Here is a 21538-nt window from a genome sequence, read left to right as displayed (position 1 = left end):
TGTCAAATTAAAGAATTATCTAAATGATAGAAAAAGAGTATATTTTCATGTATCAAAATGTTATGTTGATGTGTTAAATAAATGTAAATTTATATTATGATGGTAAGCATTTAAGATTTCTAAAACTTTGCTCATTACCTGCGACAAATCGTGAATTCTTCACTGGTCAAATTTCTGGGCGGAACTCGATATTTCCAGTTCTGATCTTCGTCTGAGGTGATTCGTTTTTTGTGTAGGTCACTCCGACAGTGAGTCTCCAGTTCACTGGCAGATACGAACTTGATGTCACAAAATGTGCAGCTAAAATCTTCATCATCTGAAAGAATTGTCATATATATATATGTGACAAATATACATGTTTTAATGAAGTCTCTCTTCAAGCACCTTCCTCAAGCAAACAACTCCATGGACTAAAACTTAGTGAGCTGAGATGGATTTAGAAAGAAACATCATTCTTTTAATTTTTTGTCTTTGTAAAAGAAATTTAACTCTGGAGAGTAATCATAATTGTCACCTGTGGAATTTTTAGTATTTCAACAAATCACTATAAGAATGAGTGAATGTTAAGTTACGTGTATCAATCTCTACATTCATATGAGTTTGATAACAATTTTCAGGTCTGTTCTTTACCCTTTTCATCATTCAGAGCACAAGCTCCTTCGTTCTCTAACTTTTGTGTGGGTGCTGGGGGTGCAGGTAAAGTGGGTGTAGGTTCTGTCTGGGTGGGGTTTGTGGGTGGAGTTGTTACAGGGGGAGGGGTGCTTTCTTCTCCCTCCTCATCCTCTTCTTCTTCTGAATCCTGGGAGGAAAAATAAGAGGACATCATAAAATTACAAATTATCAAGAAAAAGGACAAAAATATAACATAAAAGAATAAAGAACAAGGTTCACTTAAGCCTTTTTTGGCCCTGTGAATTTCTGAAAAAGTGAAACTGCTTAGTTTTGACAATGCATTAACTATCATTTAGATCATCAGTGACTGTGTATCTATCAAAAATGACGTAATTTTCTGGCTAGTCAATGCACTAGTGTAACATACATGAAATACCAATTGCTGAAGTTTTTTTCAATATACCGTAATAACAGTATTAGCTCACATGGATAAATTCATTTAGAGAAATAAAAGCAATTAAACTTCATTTCAAGTATTCATTTTCAGTACTAGGTGGCATAAAAAATAAACTCTAAAAATAAAGTTGCTGAGTTATTTCAATTGTACGCATTCTATACCGTGTCACTCATTTTGCTTCCTTACCTGATCTCGTAAAACTTGAATGACCTTTTTCAATTTTTTAAATTCCTTAGTGGCCACAGCATTCTGCAATAAAACAACATTGACATTTGAAACAACATTTGCAACATAAACATCATTTGTAATGTCAACAAATTCATCATAATTAAGGTGGCTTCTCTTACTCTGAAAAATATTTTTGACACATCATTAAAGAAGAATGACCTTATGAGATCTAATTTACAAAATTTGACAATATTGCACTACTTTTATTTGTTTTACTCCACTCCATTTTAAATATATTAACAACAAGACTGTATCAAAAGAAAATTACAGTGCCAAGGGTAACATTTTTCACACAAAAAATGGCTGTAAAACCATTGACATAGGAAAAAGTAGGGGATTTTATTTTAAGATTCAATTATTCCATGGTCATGTATAAACTCAAAGTACCCGGTAGCTCTACATCTTACCATTACAGAAACAATTTTTAAGTGCAAAATAAACTCCCATATTAAAATCAATCACTGAATTTCAAACCTGTGGTTCGGCTTCTCTCCAGTTCTTGGCCAAGTCAAATGCCTCCTCAAACTTTCCCTGATGACACAGGATTTTGATCTTCTTTTCTTGTAATTTTTCATTGTTTTTGTATTTAGCTAAGGCTGAAAAAAGAATAAAAAAAACATTCCCATAATTTCAAGATTATATACATAGCAGACAGGACATTTACCTCTGCAAATCTAAAAATAACTTTTAAATTTGACATGCATGCATGTACTTCTGCAAGATATTTTTTTCTTTGGTTGATGAAAAAAAAGGAGCTCGACTCTGGGCTTGGTGCCTCTAAGGTATTCAGTCAGATAAGATTTCACAATTATTCATTTGAGGGAAGACTAGCAAAGACACTGCACTTAGCAACAAAGTGAGGAGTCTATATTCTGCATCAGTTACTGATTCTAAATATAATCGTGACTACGATTAATGCATAAAATTAAATCAATAAAACTGAATGAAAAAAGATTCATATACATGTGTCATTGTCTTATTTCAGAAATCAAGGTGCATTGATCTTTTTTTAAATAACAACAATTGTTAAAAATTATGATCTAGCTTCAAATACAGAATTGTTTAAGAATGACGTCCTTAGACCAAAATTAACTTATCTATCCTGGGCTTATAACGTCAGGTAAAAGCAAAGAAGGAAGCCTTCAGAGGCTGTCAAGTTATTAAATCAATGTAATTACATGTATATATATAGAGACAATATTAATTATGAAGTTCATTCAACCTTTAGAACAAATGGTAAAGTCAAGAAGCATAAAGGTAACTGACTTGACTTAACAACAGTCATACTCTTATAGCCATTATTACTATTAAAGGTTATGAACATAGATCAATTATACATTGAAATATTCTGTACAGGAGCCTTCTCTGTAAACAAGCAACATCCTATATAAAAAAGGAAACGCGTTCTTCGAGAACTTCTCAATAATCATATGAAAATATCAAATTGGCAAAATAATACATTGATTTTTGCAGCTTCAGGCTGAATTTTATTGATTTTTCAATTAAGCTATTGTTGGGAGTATTTTAATGGTAATGCTAAACTGCAGTTAACTATGTACTTTGTGCACTAGCTGTTTGAAATCTGCAAACTCCAGCATAAAAATTCTGTCCCTGAAATTATCAGATATACCCACTGATTCAGAATACTTCCTAGCATACAAGAAAGATTCTGAGAAAGGAATTACACTTCCTTAGAAAAGAAGTATAACCAAATATGGAACAAAAACATTAACATGTAAATTGAGTGGCAAATTCACAACAACTCAAGAAAAAAAAAAGAAGAAAGAAAAACTTTCATTGATGTAAATCAAATAATAGTTGTTGTTTTTTTTCTCTTCCATCTCCATCTTTGAACAAAGTCGTATCAAAATAATTTAAATAAAAAAAAACTTCAAAAATATTCTTACTGTCATTTTCAAAATCATTTTCCATTTAAAAGAACATTCAGATTGCAGGGAGTTCCAAAAAATGAAAAACTCCTTTCAAATTGGGAAAGTGCATTAAAAAAAACATCCTAAAAATCCCTTTTTTCCGAAGAGACTATCACTGAAATTTCTGTGAACACATGCACAATAAAGTACTGCTTCCTTCCTCTTTGAGCAATACTGGACAATCTTAAATGAAGTGTGTTATGTACACGTAAAATGGAGCTTCCTGCTTTATGAAAATACACAATGTCACCATGCTTCATTGCATGATATCTCATCTTCAATAAAAAAAATTTACTTAAGCTATGATATCTGCACAATTCAAGTTTGCATATATAGCCTAGCTGACGTACGTGTCAAAGGTATAATGGACATCTAATTTCAGGGGGGGGGGGGGGGGGGGGGGGTTCCTGTTACTTTGCTCCTAGCATATATTTTTGTTATCTAAATATTTGTTTCTTTGGGATAATTTAATTATTTAACAATGTTAAATGTTTATGATAGATCAAGACTGAACATCACAATACAAAAACACATGATGGGCAAATATTGATTTCCAATATTAAAGTACGAAAAAATATGAATATCAGTGTCATTTCAAATGCAAATAAAAAGGATAAAATTATCTATCACCTCTTTTCCAGCAATCATTAAAAAAAATCAAGGTTACAAATAATGAGAGTATTTCCCAGCTGAGACATAACAAATTGTCACCTGTCTTTCTCTTTGTTAAGACACGCCAGTTGTTGGTTTTTCCTATTGGTACATGCAACGATGAGCACGTAAAAGAAGCTAGTTTTAGCAACTCCCAGGCAAGAGATAATAGACAGACCTTAAAAACTGTGCTTGCTTCAACTTTTATTTACCTCTGATTGTAAACAATTAAAGTTCTCTGATTCCCACACTGATTAAACTGTTGTTTCACATAGTCTAGCTTACATATATAGTTTAGTCCCCCCAACAATTTATTTTATATGTTTTTAAAATCTTCAAAAATATTTGTCAAATTTTAACATGCAACTTCATACTATTTATAAATTTTTGTTAACAAGCACACACACATGCACACCAAAAAAAACCAAAAACAAACAAACAACAAGAGGCCCATGGGCCACATCGCTCACCTGAGTAACTTTGGCCATGCTGTTCATTACCAGACTCCCCCCTTGTAATACCTATTGTGGCCCCACCCTCCCCCCAGGGGCCATGATTTGAACAATTTAGAATCTACACTACCCCAGGATGCTTCCACATAAGTTTCAGTTTTTCTGGTCCAGTGGTTCTTGAGAAGATTTTTAAAGATTTTTCCTATATATTTCAATGTAAAACTTGGGATTCCCCCTATTGTGGCCCCGCCCTATCCCCTGGGTCATGATTTGAACAATTTAGAGTGTACACTACTTGAGGATGCTTCCACATAAGTTTCAGCTTTTCTGGCCCAGTGGTTCTTGAGAAGAAGATTTTTAAAGATTTTTCCTATATATATTTCAATGTAAAACTTGTATTTCCTATTGTGGCCCCGCCCTACCCCTGGGGGTCATGATTTGAACAATTTAGAATCTACACTACCCCAGGATGCTTCCACATAAGTTTCAGCTTTTCTGGCCCAGTGGTTCTTGAGAAGAAGATTTTTAAAGATTTTTCCTATATATTTCAATGTAAAACTTGGATTCCCTATTGTGGCCCCGCCCTACCCCCGGGGGTCATGATTTTTACAACTTAGAATCTACACTATCCCAGGATGCTTCCACATAAGTTTCAGCTTTTCTGGCCCAGTTGTTCTTGAGAAGAAGGTTTTTAAAAGATTTTTCCTATATATTTCTATGTAAAACATTGATTCCACATTGTGGCCCCGCCCTACCCCCGGGGGTCATGATTTGAACAATTTAGAATCTACATTACCCCAGGATGCTTCCATATAAGTTTCAGCTTTACTGGCCCTGTGGTTCTTGAGAAGAAGATTTTTTAATGACCCCACCCTATTTTTGTCTTCTCTTGATTATCTCCCCTTGTGAGGGGACTTGGCCCTTCATTTTAACAATTTAAATTCCCCTTTACCCAAGGATGCTTTGTACCAAGTTTGGTCAAAATTGGCCCAGTGGTTCTTGAGAAGAAGTCAAAAATGTGAAAAGTTTACAGACGGACGGACAGACAGACGGACAGACGGACGGACGGACGACGGACAAAATGTGATCAGAAAAGCTCACTTGAGCCTTCGGCTCAGGTGAGCTAAAAAACTAAATTAACTGACTACATCATGCACATAGATCAACACCGGCTGCATCCTAAGAGGTTGAATACCTGTTTGCAACCTCCTCCCCCCGCAACACCACCCATCCCGTGGTAATCATTATGATTGTGGTTGAAATCAGCAAATGGGCTGAATGCATTTCATAAATAAGCCATGAAGAGGGTACATAATAGTTCAATGTGTGGATTTTCCTCATTCACATCTCTATATTTAAATTTCCAATGTCTTTGTCCGAGATAAAATTACAAATTGTAAAAATACTTTATTTCTACATAAATCTACTGGTTCATCGATAGGCGCAGTTAAAAAAAATCATGTGCGGGGCGGGACAAATAGAGACAGAAGCGGGGCTATTAGCACGGGAATTTGCAGAATCAAAAGCATGTAAATATAAGGAATAACTGTAAGATTTTTTGGATTCATGATGATGATCAATCGATTGGCTTGCATGATAATTTTATGCATAAACGCCTTCGGTGTTTATGCAAATTATCACACAAGCCACTCGATTGATCACATCATGAATCCAAAAAATCTTACAGTTATTCCTTAAATATTTAGTATATATATATTTGGTAAAAGATATTCATTCACATATGCTGATGCACATGAAAATAACCTGATCCAGTTAAGATACATGCACTACAACTGTAAAAGTGTGAATGTTTTTCACACATGAAAAATTTAATTATGCATTTTCCCAAAATACACACTTAAGCAATGAAATCTTTCAGCTCAGTTTTATCATGAAACATAAGTTTTATACACCTGTACTTGGTTGACAAGCACAACAAATTCTACAAATTCAATGACACAAAAATAGATCATATAACTTACCAGTGTTTGTGTGTTCTAAAGCATCTTGAAAGTTTTTCTGAAATTACAAATAAGTATTTTATTTTAAATAATCTGAAAACTGAAATATAAGCCATTTAGAAACAAATCTCACAATTATGAAGATACCATATTAATTTAACACAGACTACTTCCGAATGCCACAGGTTTTTAAATGTGGAACTTCTTTGAGCAGTCCATCTTATGATCTTCAAACCCTAACCCTAGAAAATTTCTTTAACTTCTTGAATTCAGACCTCCTAAAATAACTTGCTTGTAACCAGTTACATATCAAAAGTCTATCTTGAAATAGAATTTCATAACTACAGATGAAGCCGGTACATATTCCTATGTAAGCCTATGTAGTATCTACTCTTACTTTGGCCACATCTTGGGCTTGGGGGGGACAAATCTGAATTAGATGGGGATACCTGCATATTAACTAAGCTGCAGATCTGTAGCTCCTTGGTCTGAAAAAATTGGCAAGGACAGTCCGAGAGCTACAGATCCGCCCGTGGGGGAAAAAGTGTACATGTATATTTACTGCACACAAAAAGTGCCTGTTTCTCAATTTATATTTCCTTATATTTAAGTTTTCAAAATATTACTAACCTTGGCTGTCCATCCCATTTTTTTTAAATTCAGACTAGTGAACTACAGACCTGCAGCTACATACTACTTTGACTCATTTTGAGCTTGATGTTCTTGAGATGAAATTTAAAATTTTCATCCATATGTTCCTATTTAAACTTTGATCCTATATGTGACCTCATGCACCCTTAGAGCCTCAGACCAAGTTTTACCACACAACATGGGGCTACTTGCATGATAATTAAAATCATTGTGGTCTTTTTCTTGAGAAGATTTTAAAATTTTTGCTATACATTCCTATATAAAGCACATTCTTTTTTTTTTTTTTTTTTTTTTTAAAAAAACTGTGTCACACATGGATATTTGAAGTCTTCCAGAGACAAATGTTGCCCTGTAAAAGTGGGGAGAAGGCCTCCCTAACCCCCCCCCCCCCCCCCCCCCCCCCAAATACTACTGGCCTGCAAGTGAAATCAATAGATTTAAGATTTCATTCAAAATCAGACGAAATAAGTAGGAGCTTTTTATACCTAGTGACAACATTGAGCACCCTTTAAAAATGAATTGAATTTCCTCAAATATACATTTGTACTTTAGAAAGCATCTACGACAGTTTTGTCTTTACTAGCTAAGTGGTTCACAATTTGCTGATTGAAATGGGGCTTCCATTTACCCATGGGTAATTTTTGGGTGTTTCCAGAGATGAAGGAAAAAATGTGAAAAGTTTACAGATTATTCACAGAAAACAAAACACACAACAGATACAAGACACTTTTTGAGAAGTATAGCTCACTTGCATCTATGGCTCAGGTGAGCTAAAAAACTAAACATTAACTCAATCACCTTGGCTGAGGCAGTATCACTTTATCTGTATTCCACAGATGAAATGTACTATAAATTTTGACTAAATTTATCCAACTTACTGGCAAATTACATTTTCATTGTATGTACACTAATAAAATATCTAGTAAAAGTAAAGTCAAATTATCAAATTATATTTTAACATTTCAACATATAAACCTAAACAAGACATTTATCAACAGAAACAATCAACTATAAACATATATATACTAATTACCTCTTTGACTAAACTGTTTATGAGCGTCAGTACGTGGTCTATACTCGGTGGCTGGTCATGCCTTTGTTTGTCTGATGGTATATCTTTATCCATCCTCCATCACTTGTAATATCATCGGGAATCCAATTAGGGACACTGAAACACAGAGACAATGTACAATCAAGCTTATTTATGCAGAAACTTGGTTAATACACTGATTTCTGGGTTTTTACAATTACTAACATCAAATCCATACATCCATACATTTCAAATTTAATAAAATCATAATTTCAGTTTATGAATCATTCCTAATACTGATTGAGGCTCACTGTCAAAATTACTATATGTGTATTTTACTGGGGATATTCCTTTCTGGCAGAGAGAACAGAAGAAAGGCTACTAAATCACTTTATCTCATTTGCAAAAAAATTTCAAACCTGAATTGCTTTAACTTTGATTTCTGCAGTCGGTAGTCTTGGAGAGCAATATATGCCTCCCCCACATTTGAGATCAACATAACCATGATAACACTAAGTAAAATTTACTGTGGGCGAGTAAGTTGTCCAGAACCAGTTGCATCACACAGAAATACTGTGTTTGGCTATATTTGTATTTTATAAAAGTTTTTATTACCACATGTAGTAATTTAAAAGAAATGACGTTGTTTTTAATAAAGAGGTTTTAAAACCTCCAATCTAATTAAAATCAGAGGTTCCCAATCTGCTACCACTTCTCAAATGTTGAGAAGCGGTAGCGAATTCGGAACATCTATTTTAATCAGTTTGAGAAGCGGTAGCGGATTCGGAACATCTAATTTTAATTAGATTGTAAAACCTCTAAACCAGATGCAGTTGACAAATAATACACATTGTCAAGATTATTTCAATCAATTTGTTTATACATGACAGAATCCTAGAGATCATTTTCAGTGAAGTTAAGCTAGAAAGCTAGCCATTCAGTTACCAAGCAGTAACGATGGTATAATTGTGACCTAAAAAAATTTACAATCAAAATCCAATTCTCCACCAGGAATACCTTTTGTTCAATTTTGACATCATATTTAACTTCAAGAGGATAATAAAAAAGGTATTATATTAAAAATTAACACATGTAAAGACATTTTAGTCAATATACCTATTAGCAGAAATCCTGATTCCAAGAATTAATACACAAATAACTTTATCATTTTTCATATATGACTTAGAATAAAATGTTGTTCTTTACGTCAAAATCAAGATATGTACAGATGTATTTAATAGCCTACTACCATTACGAATTAATAAGCATGATAAGTACATGCAATTCTCAGAACACTGATGGATCATGAAGTATATGAAAGTCAAACAACAGATAAATTTAACAGATATACTCACAAAAAAAAGAAATGCTATAGTAATCACACTGATAGTATATACATAAATTTTTCTTCAAAGATTTTTAAATTAACAAAAATATCAAAAATTTTCGTTTTTAAATGTATGTACGGGATTTTAAGAAATAAATCAATATTTTCCATAACCATTTTTACTTTTTTTAAATGTGTCTAGAGGAACAAAGAAATGAAAATATGGAAATCGGAAAATATCAATTGCTTGTCAACTCCGTCACGATATTTGACAATCCTCTCTCATCCTAGTATCCTGTCACCTAGCTCCTCCAATAAATGACATCATAGAATACAATGATAAGGAAAAGATGCAATAATTCCTCAGTAATTCGAGAACTATATAAGATCTTATCACACAAATGTAAAAAATTTTACAATAACTTTCCAATATTAGATTACTCTAAACCATAAACACCCACCTACAATAGGAAATGATTTATCCTGATATTTAATATTAACAAAGACGAACTTAAAGATATATATATTGATATATATATATGTATATACATACTTTTTTACAGATTTCCTTTTTTCTTGTGAGAACATAGCTGACTTTGTTAAAGAAAACTTCCACACTTATTAGGAAGTACATGCAAGTCACGTTATATAATTTGATATGAAAATGTATGTGTGAGAGTTATACCACATCCTAAATATGCCTCAAATACTTCACCTACTCATAATTAAACTTCCGGCAGATTTTATGAGAAAACTATCTTTTGTATTATAACCCAGCACAATGTGGGATTTTGATGGCAGAAATGGATGCAAATGTCTTCTTATTCCATTTTTTTTTCATGATTAAATAAGCACAAGTCCCATAAATTCTGTCTCTAAGACATTTAATGAACACAGGTACCATTGGAGTTGCTATTTTTTTCTCCTGGTCAGATTTATTAGTCTGTCAGCATGAAGAAGCATATTACATACATTGTATTAATAGATAAGTTAAACTATCCAAAAAAAAATCTTCATTCACATGCAGTCGACCTGGAGATAAAAATAAGAATGAGCGTTTAAGTAAAGTTGGTAATTGCTTATATCAATTAAAAATATAATCAGCATACTAGCAAGTAAACTGTATAAATAGATCACTACAATGTATATCATATGCCATGATTTGATAATACTTTACATGCTCAACTTTTTAAAACTTTTCAAGAATTATTCTCTTTTTTTTTTTTTTAAGTAACATCACTTAAGGACATTTTGAAAAATCTTAAAAATCAATAATAGATTTTTAAAAACTCAATACTTCAGGAATCTTGTAACTTTGTTTAAGGACCTCCATATAAAATTTACCTCAAACTATGTATTAAGAATGTAAGATGTATCTTTGCACTTATTTTTTATTTGCATGTACATGCTTTAGCCTTGAATGGGGACCTTTACCAATGAACGACATAGGTGTCATAAGATCTTGTTTTTTCTTATTAAGTAAGTATTAGTATTCCTCTGAATGTCCACCTTTACTACCAACAAAGGATTCACCTATGATGAGGCCTAGGGATGGGTATCGGCAAAAGTTTCGTATAGTGATATATCACGATTTTTTCCCAAAAATATCACGATAAATCGTGATATTTTTACACACAATTTTTACTACAATTTCAAATGAATTTCCATCATATTTCTTAAAAATATGCTATAAAAACATAACTTTACTTTTTAAATTTTCATTCATTTAATAATATAGCATATTTTGATGCCATTGTTTAACTGTTTTCAACCTTTTTTACACTTCCTATAATTGTCATTCAATAGTTTGAAAAAATAAATGAATAATTTCCGGAATTTATAGTTATGTATCAAATACCGGTATTTTAGTCTCCGTATCACGATATGTATCATGCAATGAAAAATCGCGATATACCGACATACCAAAAAATTGCGCATCCCTAATGAGGCCTAGGTGCTTTTACTGAAGCATACCATGCAAGCAATACAGTTTGGAAGACATTGAATAGACTTAAAGAATTGCACATCACAGATCGAATTATTACATTACTAAGAGAGATTTTGACCATTGTGAATAAGAATTATGGAATTGTAAATCCCAAGTAAAATGTTACCATGTTGCACACTATGATGCTAAAGAACTGGTTTTGTAAGTTTTCCATGAAAGTTTGAATGTTACAATTATCTATAAACACTCACTGTCAGAAAAAAAATTAATACAGTAACTTACTCCCCTCACAAAAATGACACTATTCTTGAGAAGTACACCTTATTAAAGATCTCAAAAAAATTAATCTCAAGAACGTTTACATATGATCATATTGACATACAGTCAAACTTCATTATCCTGAACTCCATGGAACTGAGAAAAAGCTTCAAGATATCCGAGGATTAGAGATAATGAGGTTAAATACTTAAAGAAAGAGTATAGTACTTTCACATGACTTGGACATATCCATGGTATTTGAAATATCCATGTTTGAGACAATTAAGTTCAACAGTATCTTGAGTTTACGATATATGAATGTCAAATCAATGACATTTCTTATAATATTTGTAGTCTGCATGTTCAATTTCTTTCCAAAATAATGGGCTAATGACTTAGATATAATCATCTTCTAACTTCACGTGTAGGTAAACCATGTTGACAAAGAGATATAATTGCAACATGGCCTTCACAGATTACCTCCATTTTCCACTTCATTAATGAAAATGCCATTAGCATGATCAGTAGCATTGATAAATAATTTTAATAGGCTGAATGATAATTTCCAGTCACCTATTGTCCATGGAATTAGAAATCTGTATTTAAAATTTGTTTAACTCAGCTAAATCACAGATTAAGATTTCAGTGAAGTCTCTCATGTGTCTATTATGTTCTTTGTCGAGTAGGAAATTTCATGTTTATCAAGAAATAAGAATGTTACATTTATCCTATTGTAAATCCTGAGTTTCATGTATATCCCCCCAAAAAAAGCACTGTAACATCAGGGACAGTCCCTACCAATCAGAGTAGATCACAGTTTATCTCCCCATACTTTGCTATTCAAATACACTGGTCAAATAATTGTATTCAAGATAGTATCACAAACACTATTATTTTGACTGAAAAACTCAAGTCTTCAGATGACGTAATCTGCATCATGTTTTAATAGCAAATGCAGCAAGAAGTGCTGCTCACACTGTGAGCTCTTACTGCAATGCCGGGGGGGGGGGGGGGGGGGGGGGGGGAATTCAAAATGTCTGAACATTGATTCAACTGATTTTTTTCTGCAGTATACTCAGTACCCAGAATCCTCTTTAAATTGTATATTGCTGCCATGCAAACAAAAGCTAACAAATCAAAAAAAAAAAACTTGCCTTGTTAAGGAAATATTGTAGATAGATTAGTAGATTAAACATTCTTTGTTAAAAATTTGCATATGGAAATGCAACTATCATTCAAATGATGTGACTTTCCAGTCTAGACTGTCAGAGTAACCTTCAACTTCCAAATTACCAAATTATCATGCAGTTTGAGGAGCCAGATCTAAGCTTGAAAAAGGTTGGGAAAAATCACCCAAATGGGATATAATAGCCTGTTTGGGATATATCCCAAATGGGAAATAAATTTACATTGAGAAAAAAAAAATAAATTTTCATCTGGCTATAATTATAAATATTATAAATCAACATCAAAATACTTAAAAAGCAATAACTTATAAAAGAGGTACCAGGACTTTTTATTAAAAGTGTAATTAACAAAGCCCTCAGTATATTAGAAGTATACTGGTATAGGACTCAATATTGGATTTAGTGGATCCTCGAGTATTTAGTAAGGTTACTCAACATGCTCAAGTAACATATTGATATCTAATTGTAAATAGCCATATAATAGTTTATTGCTGTCATGTTGTTAAATTCAAAGGTTTCCAGTATAAGAGGTGTATCTGTTCATTGTTTATTATCATCTCCACAGTAATTCATTCATATGCTCCCATTGACCCCTATCAGCTGTGAGAAAGGGCACGCACACAGTAGAAGTACCAGGAAAAGCTAAAATATTGATTTTGTCACTCTCTAGTAAACACAGAAATAAACAATACTTGTCTTTAAATACACTATCATCTACTTGAATTTCCTTAAAACTAAGCTCTATAAATAAATAAAAGTCGCGAGGTCACTTTCAAAATGAACTTTCCGGAAGGCACCGTGTTGAAAGGCAGGCTGTCTCGCCATATTAAATGTTTGAAGCAGATATTTCGATTATTGTGTTTCATTCTGCAGCTACTTAAAAAACCAAACGAAGCAGTAATTATCTCAAATTGATTAAAAATACGACACTCACCTGTTTCGACTTCCTGCGCCATGTCATTATGATGTCACTCAAAACAAAAATCGGAATTGTCAATATTTTGCATCCCGTTCTCGATCGAATTTCCATCAAGTTTTTCGCGCTAAATATAAAATGTCTTTTGCGAGTACAAACTGTGTCTAATAAAAACGTGAATAATATTAATCTACTGATCAGTTAAAAATAATCAGATACATATATAACATTGGTCGTAGGAACGGGGGGGGGGGGGGAGGGGGGTTAGAAGAAGGTAAGAAATAAATGTCTTCATAGGCCCTAAATTGCCGGGGGTGTTTCCGAGATCATCTTCAATCTAATCCAACAATTTTTAAATCTTTCAAGGTTGATAATAACCAAATAGAATAGACATAATGATTTATATTGATAAAGTGTAAACTACAAAATTACACATTTAAGACGAACAAACACTGGATACTGGCTGCATCCAAAAAGCCCATGAAAAGCCTGGCTTATATAAATATTTCAGTTTTCCGGGCAAGAATAATTTACAAGTAAGGCTTTACAATATGTAGTCATTTTACAAATGAAATTATTTTTTTGAAATTATTTAGATTGATGTAACCTTTATTTTTTTAATAGCAGCTGGCGGAAATAAAACTCTCAACACCATGAGGCCAGTGATGTAACAGCTTGTATGTGGGGGACATGGATTCCAGAAACAGAAACGCAACAATCGCGTGGATAGGACAAAGGAACGAATAAATAAAATGTGATATGGAAATGCACTTTAAATAACATTCCAATGCTAGATCTACCATGGTGGCATCTTTTTGCCCGGCCCTGTATGCAATGCAACTTAATTACTGTATTTTTCTAAAGACTTTGTTGACATGCAAGATAATTATGTCAACATGCAATGTACAAATATCTCAACATGCAGCATAACAAGAAAAAAAATGTAATGAATTAAGAAAACTTTCCAAAATTACATGTATCAGATATCACCTTATGTGACTTCCAACATGCTAGATGCAACTTATTTATCTTCACGTGCAACTTATTTATGTTGACATGCAGATAAATACGTTGACAAGCAACATACCGGTATTTATGTCAGCATGCAACTTATTTATATCAGCATGCAATTAACTTATTTATGTTGAAATGCGAGAATTACATATATTAACATACAACATATTTATGTCGACATGCAACTTATTTTGTTGGCATGCGAAATAAATATGTTGGCGTGATCACATACAATATGATATATTTTATATTGCAGAAACGTAAGAAACATTTTTGCGGAAAAGTAAAAAAAATGAATTTTTTCGATATTTGTGGAAATGTTTCTAAGCACTACGTTCCGCAATTTACCCGTCGCAATGAGCTCTTCCCGGGAAATTACTTCATAGGTGTGTTGGAAATACTCAAACAACAACATATATCCAAATCAAATATCTTACAGCATCATCATCAGTGCGAAAGAGTAACAATTAAAGAAAAACTCGAACGTTTCAATAAAGAATAAACCAAAAATATATCTAAGAAAAAAAAAACAGCAAGATTCCCAGGATTGAATTCTTAACTTAAAGGCCGGACTGTCGGGTACACATCTGGTGCCTGGACAAACATGCAAGATGATGTTCTGGCATAAACTTTATATCTGAAGACGGCTGTTATATTAACTTTAATGCAAACATATGCATGTAGTACATTTTTGTAACGGTATGTACTAGAGTTACGTGTGCATAATGTAAATAAGTTGCATGTTAACATAAATAAATTGCGTGTCAACATAAATATGATGCATGTCGACATAACTAAGTTGCATATTGACATATTTACCTCGCATGTCAGCATTAAATATATTTATCCCATGTTTACCCCTTTATCCCGTGGATATGAATTTTTCATAATCCACAGTTAAGTGCAGTTGTGACGTCACAATGGTTTTTGCGTTAGCGTGATGAAGTAAAATAAAGTGGAGTCCTATATACATTGGTTGTGAAGTATTAAACAAGGGATAAAAAGAATCTCCCATGATTTGTAGTTGGATATGAATTTTATCCAACTCGTTGTGTGTTTTTATCCCCTCGCCAAGGCTCGGGGATAAAAAACACACAACGAGTTGGATAAAAATCATATCCAACTACAAATCATGGGAGATCCTATACTTATCTGGCATGTCAATATAAATAAGTTGCATCTAGCATGTTGGTTCACTGGTACACTAATGTTGCATGGTTGCATGTTGCACTGTCTGTAGTTTGTTTGACTTCTCTTTTTTTTCTATGGAATTATATATGTAATAAGAGTTTGTAGAGTAAGCTTTCACCTCTAAAATCTTTCCCTCAGAAGAATGGCTCTAGAGTAGAATTTCCCCCCTAAAATAAGCTCTGGAGTAGGATTTCCCCCGCGGAAAAATGATTCTTGAGTAGGATTTCGATCCCCTACGGAAATCCCACACCAGATTCAATTTTCCGGAGAGGGAGGAGGGAGGATCCTACTCTTTGTAGTAGTTATAGAGTGCGATTTCCCCCCCAGAGCCAATTTTCCCCCAATAGAATACAATGGCTGTACTTATGTTATGAGGGGGAAGGGGGAGGCGACACATTGTTACAAGTGTCCCTTCTTCAAAATGGTGACCAGATATATTGAAAAATTAAAATTTTAAATCTCATTTTTTTCTCAGCAACTGTCCAACCAATTTTTTGAAAGCATTAAAATCTTATTCTTTTTATCTGGTCTCTGAGTAAGGAAATAAATAGAATCGAGTTGATAAAATGTTAGCAGCAGAACTGTAGCGTTATGGTTTTCTTTTGACCATAACGCTATGTACATGTACATATCCCGTAATGTAAATATGGTGCATTTACGGCGCATGATTTTCTACGCACGGTTGAGGATGTATTTCTCCACTTTCCAACATGGTCAATTAACTACCTTTCATTCCCTAATTCTAGACATATTCTATTACCAACCTGTATATTTTATCCACCTCCCAACCCTTTCTAGTCATCTCTACAGACCAGTAAACTCACTTGTTTTGAATTTTCTGCCATACAATAAAAAAAATCATAATACAAGGCATTTTACTCCATGTGAAAACAGTTGATCTTAGGCAAGGAAGCAATTTCATTGCCGTGGGGGGGGGGGGGGGGGCACAACCCAACATAAATCCTTTGACAAGGAATAAAAAAAGGTCACAGGCGTCCCTATTGAGGGAGCACTACTGTATAGTTCATATTGGAAATTTAGTGGGGACCCCCCCCCCACCTTCACCACCACGAATGTTTAAACAGATCTAACATATTAGCCATTAAAACGATTTAAATAAGGCACATATAAAAATTCCCAAATACAGGTACTTTTCATTGGGTAAAAAGAAATACTGAAAGATATTCCAAGATATTTTACACTGGGCAAAAGTTATGTTATCATGATTTTCAGTTATATTTCTAGAATAAATATATATTACCAACAAATATTACTCAAGACGCTACTAAAAGTTTGTTCTTTTGTCGTATGTGACACCCCCCTCCCCCACTTAACCCCCCCCCCCCGCGTCAAAAAAGCTATCGAATTATTTGCCTGCAAGGAAATGTGGGAATTAAAGAGGCTGGGGGGTTGTGGCCATTTTTAGACTATATTGATCTCCTTAAGAAGAAGAGCTCAATATGAAAATATAGAAAATGATCAAATTTTAAAACTAAAATTTTTGAAATTTTTCTTTGCCAAATGATAGTTGACAGCTTAAGATATCAGATCTAAAAAATTTAGTTAAATCTGGTGGTTAATTTGTGGTTAATTTGTTGACCCCCCAGCCTCCTTAAATGATTTGTTTTTAAAAGGAAATACTCCTTCTTCCGATTTACTCCTTCCTCGCCTTTACAGTTTAAAAATTCCTAAATCCGCCAATTTTTTGTAATTATTGTAAGAACTACGCACGCTAACTCTCGATTTCCGCCTACATTTTACATCCATTTAATTCAATATAATTGGCAATTTGGCCATTAAAACTTGTTTGAATGCAAAGAAAAGTTTATTAGTAATGGATTGATAATTTTAAAAACCAGTGTCTAAAAGTTAACTGCTCTTATTTACAACTCCTTTCATTTACAATAAGGGGTTAGAAACATTTATCAGTTGAAATCAGGTCGAAAACATTAGCGGATTTTCAGATACTCATGGAAATGGATAAATGACTCTTAAATCTCTCCGTATGTTTAACTTATGTAAAATTCAACATATCAGATTGATAAAGTACATTTTTAATTTGTTATCTCCTTTCATTCGAAATTGGTAATAAAATGACCATTTTCCTGTTTTTAGTCTTTAACAACAACCCCCACCCCATCGTAAAACATAAGTTTTACCAAATTAAAGACTTATATCTCTTCGTTTCCCCAAATAAGTAATTTTCTTTGGAAATTCATATAAATTTCTCCATAAATATGAAAATTCATTAAAATATTTATGTGGCAGTTGGCAATAAGAAGTGAGCAGTTTGCAGTAAGCAGTGAGCAATTTGCAGTAAGCAGTTGGCTGTCTTATATGGAATTCCAAGGAGTTTAGTTTTTTTTTTTTTTTGTTTTTTTGTTTTGTTTTGTTTGTTTTGTTTTTGGCTTGTCAAGAAATTTCTGGGTTGGAAATTTTTTTCGACTGGGGTAGACTCCCCCTGCAAAAAAGAAAAAAAAAATCCTGGATCCGCGCCTGTAAAACTACCACCTGAGCTCACTGAACGGGGCAAAGTATTGGGGGTGAGGGCATGACCCTCCCCTCTTTCCGGTTTGTACTCTCATGGATGACGTGCATTTCTTAAGATTGTTAGCTTTATAACACTTATACTAAAGAGTTTTTAGCTAAAATCTATAGAACACAGGCTTTGATCACCAGTTCTAGCCACACCCTACCCAAAGGGGTCATGTTTTGAACGAAATTGAATCTACACTATCTGAAGATACTTCCATATTCGTATGACTAATCATGGCTTTGCTGTTCTTGAAAACAGAATTTTAATGATGTCTTCCACCCTACCCCGGGGAGGGGGCATGGTTTGAACAAACTTAAATCTACACTACCTGGGGATGCTTCCATGTCAATATGAATGATCATGGCTTTGTTGTTTATGAGAAGAAGATTTTTAAAGATTTTTCCCTATATTTATTCATATGTAAAACTTTGATCCCCTGTTATGGCTCCACCCTACTACTGGAAGATGACCTCAACAAACTTGAATCAACAATACCTGGGTATGCTTCCATATCAATATGACTAATCATGGCTTTGTTCTTGAAAATATTTTTAAAGATTTTTCCCATATGTTCCTATGTAAAACTTTGATCCCCCATGGTGGCCCCATGGTACCCCAGGGATTATGATTTGAACAAATTTAATTCTACACTATCTGAGGATGCTTCCATATCAATATGCCTAATCAAGGTTTTGTTGTTCTTGAGAAGAAGATTTTTAAAAGTATTTTCTTATATATTCTGAGTAAAAAATTGACCTCCAATTGTGGACCCATCCTACTCCCGGGGGTCATGATTTTGAACAAATTTGATTCTACACTACCTAAGGATGCTTTCATATCAAGAAGTCTAACTGTGGCTTTGTTGTTCTTGAAAAGAAGATTTTCAAACAAGAGGCCCATGGGCTACCACGCACACCTGAGCACGTTGGCTAGGAGTTCAGTATTTTATGAGTGGTATCAACCTATCCCTAAAGGGAGGGGGGCATGATTGAATAAACTTGAATCTACACTAACTGAGGATTCTAACATATTTCTTTGACAAATCATGGCTTTAGAAGTTTTTAAAAATATTTTTTTTCCTGTAAGTTTTATCTTCTATTGTAGTCCCACCCTACTCCCGGGGTCATAATTTGAAAAAAACTTGAATCTACACTACATGAGGATGTTTCCATATAAGTTTCATCTTTCCTGGCCCAGTGGTTCTTGAGAAGAAGATTTTTTAAAAGATGCCATTAATTTATCACTAATTTGTAATTATCTAGCCTTGGAAGAAGGCATGTCCCTTCATTTGAACAAACTTGAATCCCCTTTACCCAAGGATACTCTGTGGCAAGTTTGGTTGAAATTGGCCTAGTGGTTCTTGATAAGAACAAAAATGTTAAAAGTTTACAGACGGACGGACAGCTAGACGGACAGACAGACAGATGGAAGCCGGACAAAATGTGATCAGAAAATCTCACTTGATCTTTCAGCTCAGGTGAGGTAAGAATTTTTCATATATTCCTATGTAAAACTATGATCACCCATTGTGGCCCCATCCTACCCCCCGGGGTCATAATTTGAATCTACACTACCCGAGGATACTTCCATATCAATATGAATAAACATGGGTTTGTTCTTGAGAAGAAAAGTTTTTACTTATATATTCCTATGTAAAACTCTGATCCCCCATTGTGGCCCCACCCTACCCCAAGGGGTCATGATTTGAAAAAAAAAATTGAATCTACACTATGTAATGAAGGTTTCTTTTAAGTTTCAACTTTTCTGCCCAATGGTTCTGAGAAGAAGATTTTTAAAAGATGACACCAAATTTTCACCAATTCTTAATTATCTCCACTCGAAACAGGGTGTGGCCCTTCATTTGAACAAACTTGAACTCCCTTCACGCAAAGATGCCTTGTGGCAAGTTTGGTCAAAATTGGCCCAGTGGTTCTTGAGAAGAAATCGAAAATGTGAATAGTTTACAGACGGACAAACAGATAGACACCAGACAAAATGTGATCAGAAAAGCTTACTTGTGCTTTTAGCTGAGGTGAGCTAATAAGGAATAACTGTCTGGGCTTTTTTATTTATATGTATGATGTACATTGTAATCATAGGCATGTAGTATTGGGGGGACATTGCACCCCTTTTCCAAAGCTTATTTTTTTACTGTTAATTTAGTATAATATTGATCACTGAAAGGCCAATCCCCCTCCCAGTTTCTATTACAATATAATCAAAAACTCCCATATTGATATGTTAAAAAATCCTTGTACTAAGTTAAACCCTTCCCCTACCCTCACCCCCAAGATTTGAAAGATTTCAGAGTAAAGGAGGGTTTGTCATAAATCCTTAAAGACATCTTTGACTGCCTTTAGACTCAGTGAGAACTCAACAAGTTTAATTGCATGACAAAGAAATAGTTTATTTTAAACTGAATCATAAATTTTAACTGAGAGCACGGCATTATGTATAACAATGGGAATTTTTTTTTACAATTATTGCATTACTTGTCATGCTTATGAGGAAAAACTAGAGAAAAAAATGAATCTCTCAAAAACCTATCTCTACTACTTGTGTACTTAGTTGCACATGGTGCATAACATTAAAATGTACAAAACAAAGTATATACAGCATTATCAATAAATTCTTTTGTAATAAAAAAAAAACTGTGTAGAGAGAACCCAAAACTGTTACATAAAAAGATAAAAATAATAAGTACATTAAGGCCTGCTGTACAAATCAAAGAGAAAAAAAGAGAGAATATAGTAAGAACTCAGATTTGGTTTATCGGAATGTTTATGTTGAAACATATAAAAGGGTAATAATGTAACTGAGAGATCACTGTATTTTTTTTTCAAGAATCTGCAGAGAACTTTTTTTAAAATGTATTGGCATATCAAAAAGTGATTTAAAATATGAGGGCAATGAAACTTGAGCTGATGACTCTATCTTAAAAACAATCGCAGGCCTTTTGACCTTGAGGTCAATGGTTAAAAATCAAGATAAAAAATTCAGTTCTTTGATGTAAAACATGTCTTGGTTACACTGCTCTATAAAAATTTCAAACTCATGGACAGTCTTACAATGTACAAACCCTCTCCTACATTAATGTAAATATACAATAAGGCTCATAATTTATATGTGTTTCTGAATACAATTAAAAATGCAAATAATACATGTACATGCATCTTGGATTCAATTAA

At 33.5% G+C, this 21538-nt stretch overlaps 1 protein-coding gene across 2 annotated transcripts in view; it reads right to left on the bottom strand.

Annotated features, from left to right (window-relative positions):
* The window catches only part of LOC133190395 (probable helicase with zinc finger domain), a 33530-nt gene extending 19820 nt beyond the window's left edge, over window positions 1-13710 (bottom strand). For both annotated transcript variants that reach the window (XM_061326002.1, XM_061326003.1), the window contains exons 1-7: window positions 13628-13710; window positions 7977-8111; window positions 6314-6350; window positions 1772-1893; window positions 1256-1318; window positions 631-799; window positions 139-316 (exon numbers count right to left, since the gene is read on the bottom strand). In XM_061326002.1, the coding sequence (XP_061181986.1) occupies window positions 139-316; window positions 631-799; window positions 1256-1318; window positions 1772-1893; window positions 6314-6350; window positions 7977-8069 (662 nt within the window). In that variant the 5' untranslated portion in view covers window positions 8070-8111; window positions 13628-13710. The remainder of the gene's footprint in view (window positions 1-138; window positions 317-630; window positions 800-1255; window positions 1319-1771; window positions 1894-6313; window positions 6351-7976; window positions 8112-13627) is intronic.
* Between the last annotated feature and the right edge of the window lie 7828 nt (window positions 13711-21538).

The sequence above is a fragment of the Saccostrea echinata genome, unplaced genomic scaffold (assembly GCF_033153115.1).
Source record: "Saccostrea echinata isolate AGI-Se365-2 ecotype Australia unplaced genomic scaffold, CSIRO_AGI_Sech_v1 ptg000022l, whole genome shotgun sequence".
In the NCBI taxonomy this organism is placed as follows: Eukaryota; Metazoa; Mollusca; class Bivalvia; order Ostreida; family Ostreidae; genus Saccostrea; species Saccostrea echinata.
Note: the sequence above shows the minus strand (reverse complement) of the source record. Positions and strands in the feature narration are given on the sequence as shown.